The sequence below is a fragment of the Alternaria viburni genome, assembly GCF_023758015.1.
Source record: "Alternaria viburni strain BMP 2772 chromosome Unknown scaffold_13, whole genome shotgun sequence".
Taxonomy (NCBI): domain Eukaryota; kingdom Fungi; phylum Ascomycota; class Dothideomycetes; order Pleosporales; family Pleosporaceae; genus Alternaria; species Alternaria viburni.
Genome location: NW_026055782.1, coordinates 100,960 through 113,163, shown reverse-complemented (window position 1 = coordinate 113,163; position 12,204 = coordinate 100,960). Strand labels below are relative to the sequence as shown.

At 51.6% G+C, this 12,204-nt stretch overlaps 5 protein-coding genes across 5 annotated transcripts; 2 read left to right on the top strand and 3 right to left on the bottom strand.

Moving 5' to 3' along the window:
- Positions 1 to 1,417: 1,417 nt before the first annotated feature.
- Positions 1,418 to 2,644, top strand: J4E79_006408 (uncharacterized protein; the record flags this gene model as incomplete). The annotated part of the gene is made up of 3 exons (XM_049355279.1): positions 1,418 to 1,508; positions 1,580 to 2,176; positions 2,280 to 2,644. The coding sequence occupies 3 exons, from the start codon at positions 1,418 to 1,420 to the stop codon at positions 2,642 to 2,644; spliced, it is 1,053 nt and encodes a 350-aa protein (XP_049209952.1).
- Positions 2,645 to 2,899: 255 nt separating this feature from the next.
- On the top strand, positions 2,900 to 4,403 carry J4E79_006407 (uncharacterized protein; the record flags this gene model as incomplete). Its single annotated transcript, XM_049355278.1, has 3 exons — positions 2,900 to 3,580; positions 3,639 to 3,684; positions 3,745 to 4,403. The coding sequence occupies 3 exons, from the start codon at positions 2,900 to 2,902 to the stop codon at positions 4,401 to 4,403; spliced, it is 1,386 nt and encodes a 461-aa protein (XP_049209951.1).
- Positions 4,404 to 5,745: 1,342 nt separating this feature from the next.
- Positions 5,746 to 6,452, bottom strand: J4E79_006406 (uncharacterized protein; the record flags this gene model as incomplete). The annotated part of the gene is made up of 3 exons (XM_049355277.1): positions 5,746 to 6,205; positions 6,258 to 6,366; positions 6,425 to 6,452. 3 exons carry the CDS (start codon positions 6,450 to 6,452, stop codon positions 5,746 to 5,748), a joined length of 597 nt encoding a protein of 198 aa, XP_049209950.1.
- An 869-nt stretch (positions 6,453 to 7,321) lies between these two features.
- On the bottom strand, positions 7,322 to 9,878 carry J4E79_006405 (uncharacterized protein; the record flags this gene model as incomplete). The annotated part of the gene is made up of 3 exons (XM_049355276.1): positions 7,322 to 7,498; positions 7,969 to 8,781; positions 9,726 to 9,878. 3 exons carry the CDS (start codon positions 9,876 to 9,878, stop codon positions 7,322 to 7,324), a joined length of 1,143 nt encoding a protein of 380 aa, XP_049209949.1.
- A 783-nt stretch (positions 9,879 to 10,661) lies between these two features.
- On the bottom strand, positions 10,662 to 11,228 carry J4E79_006404 (uncharacterized protein; the record flags this gene model as incomplete). Its single annotated transcript, XM_049355275.1, has 2 exons — positions 10,662 to 10,888; positions 10,961 to 11,228. The coding sequence occupies 2 exons, from the start codon at positions 11,226 to 11,228 to the stop codon at positions 10,662 to 10,664; spliced, it is 495 nt and encodes a 164-aa protein (XP_049209948.1).
- Between the last annotated feature and the right edge of the window lie 976 nt (positions 11,229 to 12,204).

Sequence of the window (12,204 nt, the reverse complement as noted above, 5' to 3'; positions counted from 1 at the left end):
GCTTGCTGCTCAACACCAACGACTGACCTCAGCTGTTGCGCTGATACAGTCGTTCCGCGACGCTCCGCGCGGCCCATCCATACACCAAGCAGACTACGGCCCGTCTCACGCGCGCAACATACCACAAGCCTTGCTCGACTCCGCAACACAGTCAGCACGCGAACATCGGTACACCTAGCATGGCCGAACATGTGTAGGATGCGTGGTAGAGGCGACGGTCGCTCTTATCTCTCCTGCATCACCACCCATCCCCACCCTTAGTAACCCAACCTTTTCCACCGCGCAGTCAGCACGCTCACTCCGGTACACCTAAGCATGGTCGAACATGTGTTTCCGCGACGCGCGCGCACATCCATGATACAGCGCCATCGCGCTGAGTAACGTAGCTTGCTTGCTTGCTTATTTTTGGTTCGGCGTGCTTCGGGTAAAAGCAAGCATGCAGTATTGTGCGACCGGCATCCCGTAAACCAAGGCGCCGGGTAGATGACGGCGTGAGACGAGCCGGTCTGACCAACATTGTTCTGGAATGCTTGAGGCGGCGATGTGGCACTCAGCCTTATGGTGTTGGTAAGCCTGCGTCTTAAGGGTAAGGGTGAGTTGATATGTGGGAAAGGGGGTAGGCATCGGGAGGAAAGGAGGGCCATATGGAGATATTGCAGGGCGAGTCGGCCATGTCGCCATGGAATGTTATCGTGAGTTGGCGGCTATTGAGTCGAGAAGTTATATTCGTCTTTTGCATCTATTTTGGTGAATGGTTCGCGGTTCCCGCAACCTCTGGTACATGTCGAATACTCTTTCGTTCCCTCCTCTTTCTTTAGCCTTGCATCTCTTCTATCTCCAGCGTTTACTGCCCTTCTCTAGATGTTTGTCGCACCTGTAGAAGATGACTAGTCTTGACTATGACTATATTGATATTCAGAGGAATATAGTGATGTCCAATCCTAAACCAGTTTCTGTGGGCGCGCGGTTTCTAGGAAGTGTGTGAACTACTGCATCTGCTGCCTCTTAAAGCCCGCCTTGGTAGTTGTTTGCCAATCACGCAATACAAATACACTTGGTGCGCATTCTTTCACTGTCAATTTTATCCCAAAACGGTTCGCCGCGCGTGCCCACCGCTCGCTGCTATGTCCAACCAAAATCATATGATGGACTGGAAGACTCATGACTTGATCAACGTCAAGATATCAAATCCATGAGATCGTTCCAGAGCATCGCGGGTCTCGCGGGTCTCGCGGGTCTCGCGAGTCTCGTATGTAGCACTCTCATCGAAGTACCATTTGGCGATTCCACTCTTCACAGCACTCCACGATTGAACACCATCCGCCCTCGTACGAACTATGATCCAAGCAACATCGCCAACGCGGAAACATGGAGCACATACGCTACAAAAGGCGGATGGCTCAATTGTCTCCTGGATATGACCGACTCGGAAGCAGGCAAAGCATGGCCCGACCCCTTGGACCGGGTACCCACCACTGCAAGCAGTGAATGGCAAGGCACTCTGCAAGGTAAGCCATTAGGATCCACCCCTCCTCTCTTCTCTTCGAAAACGTCGAGCCTCTGCTTACCTCACCCGCAGAGCAGCTCGCGACCTGGAACTGGCACGAGGCCGAATACCACCAAGGCCACCACTGCGATTTCACTAATGATGGTAATGGGTACAACCGCATCGGCGTCGCGCTTGCCGCACTCGACCTAAACGCCAAACCGGCTACCGAAGGAGGAAAGAACAGGGGCTACTCAGTTGAACACCTAGATCCTGAGGAAGAGTACGAAAACGGAGAGCATGTACCGGCCAACGACCAAATGTACGCCGTGGAACGAGACACGTACACCGCTACAGGAGGGCACTACCGCTTCGTTATCAACGCAGAGCAAGGAGCGCTCTTCGTCCAGTCACTCGACGCACCCCGCCACGCAGCAACGCAGAACTGGGCCCACACGCCCCGGCCCAACGAACTTCCCCGTCTCCAGTTCGCTTCCGATATTCTAGCGGCTTATTGGTCAAGAACGCCCAATCCGAAGGGTTTGAAGTATTACTTCGCGAATAATGTAGTCAACGAGGAGACATTACCTCTGATCAACAAGATACTGCAGGAGAGTGGGTATGACAGGATACCGGAGTGGCCTGGTGTACGTGTCAGTGCGGATAGCGAAGAAGGGACTGTTTTGGTTGGTATGTTGGCGCTGTCTCTTTTTTCCTGGGTCATGATACTACGACATATCATATCTTCAACGCCTTGAGAACAAAAACCTGATTCTTACTAACACTATATCAGGCTCACCCATAGGCGCAACACTCGCGTACCTCCTTCTTCAACACAAAGCCGCACTCGGCGATAAGCGCATCACCGATATCACTATCTTTCGGGATTACAAAGCGAATCCGTCGTTTCAGGCAGATATCCAATTGCTCTTTCGTATTGAAGACGTTCCGGAGGATGTTCTAAGGCCTGACGACATGGACACGGGGGTTGTGGTTTTCAATTTACATCCGGACATTGATAAGGAGGACGTCTTCAAGAGGAGGGATAGTGTGGCGGAGGCGGTTAATCCAAGGAGAAATGTGCAGAGATTGCATCAGGTGAGTCTTGATACGGGCGGTAGAACGGCGGTGGTTAGTTATGGGGTTGAGCAAGTTTGAAGACGCCTTCGGAGTGTGCATTCACTCTGCACTCTACAATCCTAAACAATCGCCACTCGCCGCGTATGCTTTCCTATCAACGCTTGTATCCACTTGTTTAGGCGCACTCACGACTATGACGAAGCGCTTGGTGTGTTTACTCCTGACTTCTCTCGCTTGGAGTAATGCAATGCTCAACCAAATTCACACCCATACCCCGAGAAACGGAATCCGTGTGTCGCATCAGCCATGAAGAATACCGCATTTCTCCTCACCATGATCTATGTACCGCTGGTCTACAGCAAGCATGTCGAAGTATCCTTCGGCTCCTCCAACTCCACAGCATTTACATCAAGCCTTCTAGATCGTCGCGATAGCGCAGTGAGCATCCCACCTACCAACGACAAAGCCCCCGCCTCCGAGCCGAATCTAGTCCAGACTGCTGTGGACTTCGACCCCACCGACTACGCGAACGATGCCAGCTGGGATAAGTATAAGAAGAAAGGCAATTGGCTGCGTTGCCTCATGGAAATGCCTGATGAAGTCGCGGGACGAAACTGGCCTAACTATCTGGACCGCAATCCGCCATCAGCGGCAAGCCAGTGGAAGGGAACACTTGAAGGCGAGTTCTATTCATTCCATCACCATCCTTACGCAGCCATTGACACTGACCTTCATCTAGCCGAGCTAAGGGACTGGTACTGGCACGAAGCCTACTATGACCCGGAAATCAACTGCGACTTTTCGGACGACTTCGCAAACCTAGAGATTAATAACAGGATAGAGGCTGCGCTGAATAACCTTGGACTGAGTACCAAACCAGTGGAATTTGGTGGCAAGAACAAGTGTTACTCTATCGAGCACATGGATGAGAACGCGGTGGACGATGATGGTGATGACCTCCCGGTAGACATGCAGACTTACTTCCCTGACGAGGACGACGACAAAGAGTATGGCGTGAGTATTCTAGGAAGAGACATACGCCAAACATTGACAGTTTGGCTGACATACGTAGGCCACTGGAGCTTACTACCGCTTCGCTTTTAATGCTGAACAAGGAGGTAAGACATCCTTCCACCCCTCTTCATCCACCACCGCCACGCACTGACCCCCCTCTCCAGCAATCTACGGCCACAACTTCCTCGCCCCCTGGCCCGCCGCCATGGATACCTACGCCGAAGGCTTCCCAGCGGACCAACTCCCTCTCCTCCGCCAAGCCTCCGACATCATGGCCGCCTTCTGGCTGCGCAACCCCAATCCCAAAAGCCTAAAATACTGGTTCGGCAGCAACATCATCAACACCGAAACCGTGCCCGTCATCAACCGGATTCTCGTAAGCAAAGGCTATAAAGAAGTACCGGAATGGCCAGGTGTCCAAGTAGACGAGTCCAGTGAGGAGTATCTCGCGCTCCTAGGCACACCCGTCGGCGCAAACAAAGCGTTTATGCTGGTCCAACACAAGGCGGAATTGGGGTTAAAACATATTCCCAGTATTACGATTTTCCGGGATACAAAGGATCCCAATCGCCCGGACGATGCGCCGGCATACCAGCTTTTGTTTCGCATTGAAGATGTACCGCAGGATGAGGTTATGCCTGATGATACGGAGATTGTGGATCAGGAGATGACGGGCTCTGCGTCCCGGATGAGGAGAGGGCAGAGGAAGGATAGTTTGGTGGAGCTGGATTTGGGGAAGAATGTTGGGAGGTTGCATAGGGTGAGCATAGATGGGCGAGGGGGTACAATGTTGCAGAGCCATGAGTTTGAGCGGGAGTTGTAACGGGGTTGTTTTGTTGGATTGTTGTGTTGGATTGTTGTGTTGGATTGGCCTTGGTCAGCATCTGGGTGTCGTTAGATTAGAAATGAATAGCAGGTAACCGCGAATCCAGATAGATCGCGACCGCATTCACGCATAACAGGCGATTGGGTATTGTGCGGAAAGTAGACGCAGACCCGACTTGCTAGTCTCACCATTGCATCCTGTCTCCATAGTGCCTTCGTTATGGCAACCAGGATACTCAACTCAACATCTGAAGAGCCTGCTAGCCGCAAGCCACACTGCATGCATCTCTCCAGTCCCTGAAAGCCCAGCATCTGAATCAGACCCCAGCACATCATACGTAGCAAAAGAGTAGCGGTGGATCCCGCCGCCAAGTGACAGCCTCACATTCGCATCGGCGGTCGATTGGTCTGGGTGTCTTGCCGTAGCGCAGCGTGCGCAGCCAGACCCTGACAGCGGGTCCCAGGGCCGGAACTTTATCATGGCCAGGTAGCATCTGTCGTCTCCACATACGAGTCGAGCGCGCATGCGTAGGCGTGTGTCATGTCGATGTCGGAGAGATGGGATGGTTGGGAGAACTGGGTGGGTGGCTGATGCAGGGAGATGTTAGCGCTGGTGGCTAGCGCGGTCTAGTCCGCCCCGAAATAGGAGCACGCCTGCCGCTGCGTTTTTGCTTTTCTTCAACACAAGAGTCACAGCTCGGACTCGTATTTTCCTGGTCGCGAAACAGAGCTGTCGCTTTAGACCTCGATGCATCATCTTGTTTGCGCGCTCGCCTCGTGATGATCCGATTGCAATGACATTGAAGGTCCACGGGTACTTTGGGTGGTTGGGTTTGTGATGACTGTGATCTGCCGACGACTGATTCTGCGCTGGTACAGCCCTCGATGCGGGCAATCGTATAGTTTGCCTCATGACATCTATCTCTGGGCCTCTGTTGGAAACGTACTTAGGTAGTTCGTGGCAAAGGCGAGACAGCCCAGCACGCACCACGCTGTCTCTCCCGCACGCGCCACACTATCTCGCCAGCACGCCACACTATCTCCGCGGGGGATACTTGGCGCATCCTCGATGCAACAGCGCAGACGCAAACCTGACGAAATACGAGCAGCATGAACTATACACGATGTTCCATTCCTGTTAGTTAATATGTTTGCGAGTAGAAGACCGGGGCACCTAGGTGAATTGTTTATTGTTAGACGCCATAGGAAGTACCCAGGTAGGGGGCAGATTCGTGCGGTGAGTATGCAGAAGTTGACTTTAGAGAGGAAGAATATCAACAACACTAAGCAATAGAATTTCATTACCCGATGTCATCTTATGCGCATCCATACAAAGATCATCACGTCAACTGATCCTTGATACCATCGCAATCAACGCCGCTCTCCTTCAACAACGCCTCAATCGTCCCAAGATCTTCCTTGGCCTTCGAAAGCGTCCTGCCAATCGACTCGCGAACCTCGCGGTCTTCGCGGTGGTCCAGGCTCGCCTGCTCCACTCCCAATCGCTTCAGATCATCACCGATGGCCTGGAACAACGACTCAATCTTCTCCTCCAAGTACTCCTTGATCAGTTGCTTTTGACGATCGATGGCTTTCTTCAGTTTTACACAAATCGCGTGGTATGGCGTTGTATCTTCGTCGCGAAGCAGTCTCTTGAACGTTCTATGTTGCATGACCTTTCGTGTCTCCTCCTTTTTGTTTCCTCGCCTGGTCTCTTTGCTCTTGTTGTATACATCGATCATGGCGTACCCGAAGTAGGAGATATCGTCAGTGTCAGTAAGACAGCGTAATCTCTGCTTCCTACGGTCGAAGTCAGCAAAAGAAGTGGGGCGTCCGCTCGCCGAGTACCTACTCGATGAACGTTCTCAGATTGGTAATGCACTTGGTTTTTGTCGTGGTAACAGGTGCAAATTTCATGTAGATGCTGTTGAGGAGTAGGTTCAGCTCAGCAGGTCTAGAATCTGGATACTGCTCTTCATATCGTTAGCTAGGGAGTCAAGTTTCGTATAGGCAACTCACTGCGAATGTCCTCGGCTAGCTTCCCCATTGCTGACAGAATTTCTCGTTTCACTGGTTCGATACTATTCCATAGAGCTTCATGGATGTTCTGAAAAATCGGGTTGAGGCTCATGCGGTGCTGCTCGAGCAACTGATGGTTCCAACTGGGCTTGCCCTTTCTAGGCTTTTTGTAATTGCCTTGAACGCCATCAGTCGAACTTTCTATAGATGAGAAGGTGTCTATTACCTAGGTTGCCGACAAATGTTTTGTGCGTATTATGATGCCACTATAAGCGTTAGCAGGTATCTCTAAGATATTTTCAAATCCCACCTGAAGCCACACTTCGCACAGTTCCTCAGCACGTTCGATAAATGCAGGTAGCCGCGTACGCAAGGTGACCAGTAAGGGCTTTTCGATTCGATCCCTGAATACATCGTCGATGCATCGATGGACCTTCTTTACACATGTCTGGGACGGTATTAGTTTGGCTTTCGTGGCACTCTAAACCACTTACACTACTCAGATTTTCGACGCCACCTTCGATTTTGATTTGGAACACATCAGTTCGTTTGTTGATCCCCATCTGCATGCTAAGCATGAGACCTGGTAATGTTGCGCCCACATAGCGGACTAGCTCTTCTACTCGCATGGGCGAGCATAACGAGATGAGATGTTGCTTCAATGCAGGTATCTCCGTGTCCTTGGGCCTGAGAGGAAGAAGGGCGGAATCGTGAGCAGCAATCCCCCTAATGTTACGCTGATAGTCGAAAGCGGACACACAAAACACTGCGTGAGGACGGCCTTTGCCCCGTGCTGCTGCCAAAAGCCTTTCCTTCACGCGCCGGCTGCGTTCCTCAACAAGCACTTGCGCAATGCTATGTTCCAATTAGTATCAATAATGCCCGAACCCTCAAGCACTACACGTACGCTTTCTTGATATGCTTTTGCTTCAACTGGTTGCGTAGTATAGCTTCAGCTGCGGACGGGCTCAACTCTTCTTGTTGAAGCTGTTTGAGTTTCTCGTGAAGCCTCACATACGTATGCTTCTCGTCTGGGCTGAACTTAGTGTGCCTACTGGGAACCAGGCCGACGTCCTATCTTGGAGTCAGTAAGAGCGTCCTGATAGATCGATTCCTCTTACCTCAGAGAATGTAGCGACTACTGTCACGGGACGGTGATGTTGGATCTTCTCAATTTGATTGGGGAGGCTGTCGTCAGATATGATTCGACTAATATTGCACGCTATTATGACGGACGAACAAGACGGTAGGTAATCGTCCACGCTGGCACGCGCAAGGCGATTCAAGTCGTTTCGACCCGGCGTGTCAGCGATGACGACGTGCTCGGATAGGGCAAAGGGGCCACCGATTTTGACAACTTCGACAAATGGCCAAGCGTCGCAACCTCCTCTTGAGTCATCGGCCGAGCGACCATGCGTGAATCGAGCAAGCTCATGCCACAGTTCTTCGGTGGTTCTTTTGTATATGTCTGTATCCTGACAATCAAGCTCATCATACATGTCGCGAGCGCGACTGACAAGTCGATCTCGCATATCATGTCGCACAGGTGCCCGTTCACTGCTCAACAGGTAGTCCTTCATGGTCTCTTCGTCCTCAAAACTGGGGTCTCCACGGAAGAGTGCGTGGAACACCCCTGTAGCTGTTTCCGTATCTGCCCCTGGAGAATCTGGGCCTGCGGGATCTGGGGTTTGATCTCCTTCTTCATCTTCATGCTCGCTCTCGTCTTCATGTGACAAAAGCCCGTGGTTCCAGTGTTCGAAGTACGTCTCGATTCGCTTCTGTACAGATTCCCACGGGAGGAAAGAGATGATTGCGCGGTATTTGAAACGTGAGTCGTGATCGATCCAGTGATGGTACTCCAGAATCACTCTGGTCATGCTCTCGCCACTCTTTGCGGTTTGGACAACACCCTCGTCGCCTAACAGACCTCCGATAAGGCAAGATTTACCTTGCCCAGTTTCGCCTACAATGCCAATTCGCATCGGCCCGCTGACGTAGGGTGAAACAGATTTTTCTGCCTCCTCAGCTAGTGGATCCCATGAACTGTGCCAATGATTCTTTCCAAGGTTGATAGCAGCGATCAAAGAGGCGATGGTCTTCCCTGATTGTACCTCTGCCTCCTTGTATCTTGGGTCATGGAGCGCGACACCTTCTGATTTGTGATCAGAATGGGGATCGTGTCTGTTACCGAATCCTTGAGTCAACAGCGTCGAGAGTTGTTCGTTGACTTCGATCAATTTGAGGACGTCGGTCGGTGAAGCGGATAAAATACTCGGCTGCTGGGCCGACGCATGTCTTGACTGATCGATATGGGCTCGACCATCGGTGATTCCGATCGATTTGCGGACTTGCTCACCCTCAATCGAGAAGTCTGGATGTGTTTGGCATGGAACGGACGGTCGAGGAGGAGGCGTGTGTGTAGTATGCCTCGCCACAGAGCGCTGTCGTGCTAGTGATCTCGATGTTGGGCTGGCATATCGGTGTATCGAGGAAGTAGTGGATGTTTGGGGGGTTAATCTGGATCGATACAATGAACGCGCACTTGTTGCTTCTGTAAAGGCTGAAGCGCGTGACCGAGCACTCATGGAAGAGCGAGGTTGTACTGAAGATTCTGCCGTCGATGATTCCTCCATGAGACGATGGGAAGATACTTCTCCAATACGGAATGTCTCCCGGTGAGGGAGTGGTAGAGGGGAGCGCGAACGGCGCTGCGCGACCGATAGAGATCGAGAACGATCGATATCGTCTCGTTCTGGACGCTGAGGGGGGCGGTATCGCGGGATATGATCACGATCCATATCGTGTAGCAGGACGAACGAACTCAGACTCGTGCGTCAAAGTGAATAAAAAGTTTTCTTGGTGACAGACAATTAATGATCCGGTATCGTCTGTTCAGGATCCCGATGCACAAGATAGAAGAGCATCAACAAAGCTGCTTTGAAGTAAGGTGCAATAGTAGCACGAGCTCTGTTACTGAGGGCTAAACGTCGATGTGAGTCAATCAACTTAACACTGACGAGAGTCTGGCCACGGGAAAAACTCCAGTTTTGTACTGGAGCGTGGGATCCCCTCGCACCCCGACCAAACATGGAACCCCGCCATGTTGCACAGGTGAATCACCCAGGTAGTGTATGGAAGACCAGGCGTCTCCGCTGCACTGTCCGCACGCAGCCACCCGTGTCAGATGTCACACTGTCGCAGTCCTGGAACGAGGTGACAAGTAAGAGCGGTGAAGTCTGCTCTTCTCTATTGGTGACCTGTATGCATGCACTGTCCACGGGAGTGATGTGGTTATCTGCACATAGCATAGAGCTGCAGGTCGCCATCGCGATAGCGATCCTGGTGCGTCATGATAGGGTGACAGGAACTGGTTATCTGATTGTGGGGGCATGTAGGTATCAAGTTGGTAAAGTAGCGAAGGGTTTGTGGCTGGAGGCGACTTGCCATTTGACATGTTCCCAGAGTTGGACGGGAACTAGCTCCTTGGCGTATCATACCAGGCAGACGTCGCCCTGTCAAGCTAGTCTTGTACATTGTGGAAGGAGAAGCCGGGATCACTTGGAGTGGTCTTCCAAGACCTGGCCTTAGGGCAAAGACGTTGAAGTATGGACAACCATCCGCCCACTGCACTAAAAACGCGCAGGTGCAGATTTGAGTGACTCATCTCTGTTGTTCCTTGTGGTAATAGTCACGTAAACTTAGCTACCGAGGTGGCATACACAAGAACGCAACAACGCGATGCTGCTATTTGCAACCCCTCAGAACAACTGCATAGCCAGTCTGACCTTGGAGTCTAATCAGTAAAGTCTTTGAAGCAAGCAAACGCGTATGATTCCCCAGTACACGATGCCTAAAGTCGCGAGCACCGACAACAGCGGGGTCCAGACGCGTCGCGTGTGCCTGCACCGAGCTTCCAACGGAAGGTGACCGGCCATGCCGTAAGGCCTGGCGATGGCTTGCATACGCGAAGTCAATGTTTCACAGCCTTGTATTGGAAGATCCACACGGGGAGCCGGCATAGCTGGTAGGAAACAGGTTGGAGGGTGTATTCGGCTTGGAGGCTACCCTTTTGAGCCTAGCAACTGCCTATATCGGTCTAGCAGCTTTTAGGGAGCACGTGACTCTAGGAAGAGAGTTCCATGGATAGTACCTTGTTTTGATACCAAAGGAATTTTACTTTTGTACACATGCTTCCTCTATTCTTGCTCCACTCACTCTTTGCTTTCTCTTTGCCTATCTACTCCACATAAAACACTTCCTCCGTCTGCCCCCACCATCCGGGCCCCGTCGCGCTACCTTTCGCACCCTTAACAGGACTCTCCTGCATCTTATCCGTCATCTTCCACCATTTCTGCACGACCTTGTTCTCCGCCATGCGCGCCATGTCTTCGTCGAAGTTTTCGCCGACGTATTTGAAGGATGCGAAGAGCATAGGGCGGGGGAAGAGGTTCATATATATCGAGTCTGATGAAAGACGTTAGTAAATATTGCTCGATCTGATTGAAAGGTAGCTCAGATGAGTAATGAGCAACGTACAGTCCTTGATATTCGAGTCCTTAATCTGCTCCAGCACCTCCGGCCAGACCTCCGCATGGCATTTCTTGTATTCCTGCACACATTCCGGTTTTAGCCAAAGCCATTGGCCTATTCTGCGGGGACCTTGGTCTTTCTTGTCGAGCGCATCCGGGTCTTCTCCGTTCTTGATCGCCATCTCACGGGCTACTTTGCGGCGAGTTTGTTCTTCGTTTGCAAGACCGCCCGAAAGAGCGAGGACGGGGTCTGTGAAGGCGGGCCACATTGGCATTGTGGAAGTTGTATTAGGGTGTCTGGTTGTTGGTGTGACGGGAAGGTGGTTGGAGTATTTGGTGGTTTGGGTGGTGGTGTTGTTGTAGCGGGGAAATTCGCAGAGCTATAGCTTTGGAGGGGTAATTGTCCGTCTTAGCTATCTTCTCCTATTGACGGGCCGTCGCGTTTATTTATGTGAGCGCGTCTTTGTCGGAACATCATGTGCCGAGGGGCAAAGCTTGGTGGAGCTTGTACGGCCCGGCGTGTGTGGCAGTGAACATGTCAGTGTGGGGTACAGAGCTGTACGCCTAATCAGGTATGACGATGTTTTCAAGATGCGTTGTTAGATTGTGCCATACTTTTGCGGCTCAGGGCTTGGCCGTGAGGCAGAACTGTGGACAAGGCTGGGTGCCTGAATGGATTTGTGGAGAGGCAGATCATGGGATGGAAGCTTGGGTGGAGCTTTGATGGCTGGGTTGTGGCAGTGACGATGGCGCGTGGGGCAGGGACGCTAGAACTTCAACTGTTCGAGGATGGGTGTTCAGAGAGCTACACCAACTTCCGGATAACACAGTGTTCAATCTTCGCAATAAGATCGATGCATCAAGGTATCGGCTTTATAATGAATGATCTAGCAAGAATGCGAGAGCGAATGCCAGACGATGCAGCCAGCGATTGCCGGACTACATTGAGAGGTAAGTGCGACGGTCGCGACCTTACGTGTATCTCCATTAAGGCCTACACTATGACTTATTCTGGTGTTTGGTAAGTTGTCAAGGTAATATGTTCCTCCAGCAGATATCGGGGTTCGAGATTCATACGACCTGGACTGTCTCAGGATGTCGTTGTTCGCACCTGCCATTTTCGCATTCACTTTCCTCCTTTGCCGACGTCACCTCGATATACTGGTTTCTGAAGTCACCAGTATCTTGCTCGAATACTTCAAGTCCTTCAATTATACAATCGTCATATCGACAAACATCTACAGGCAGCAG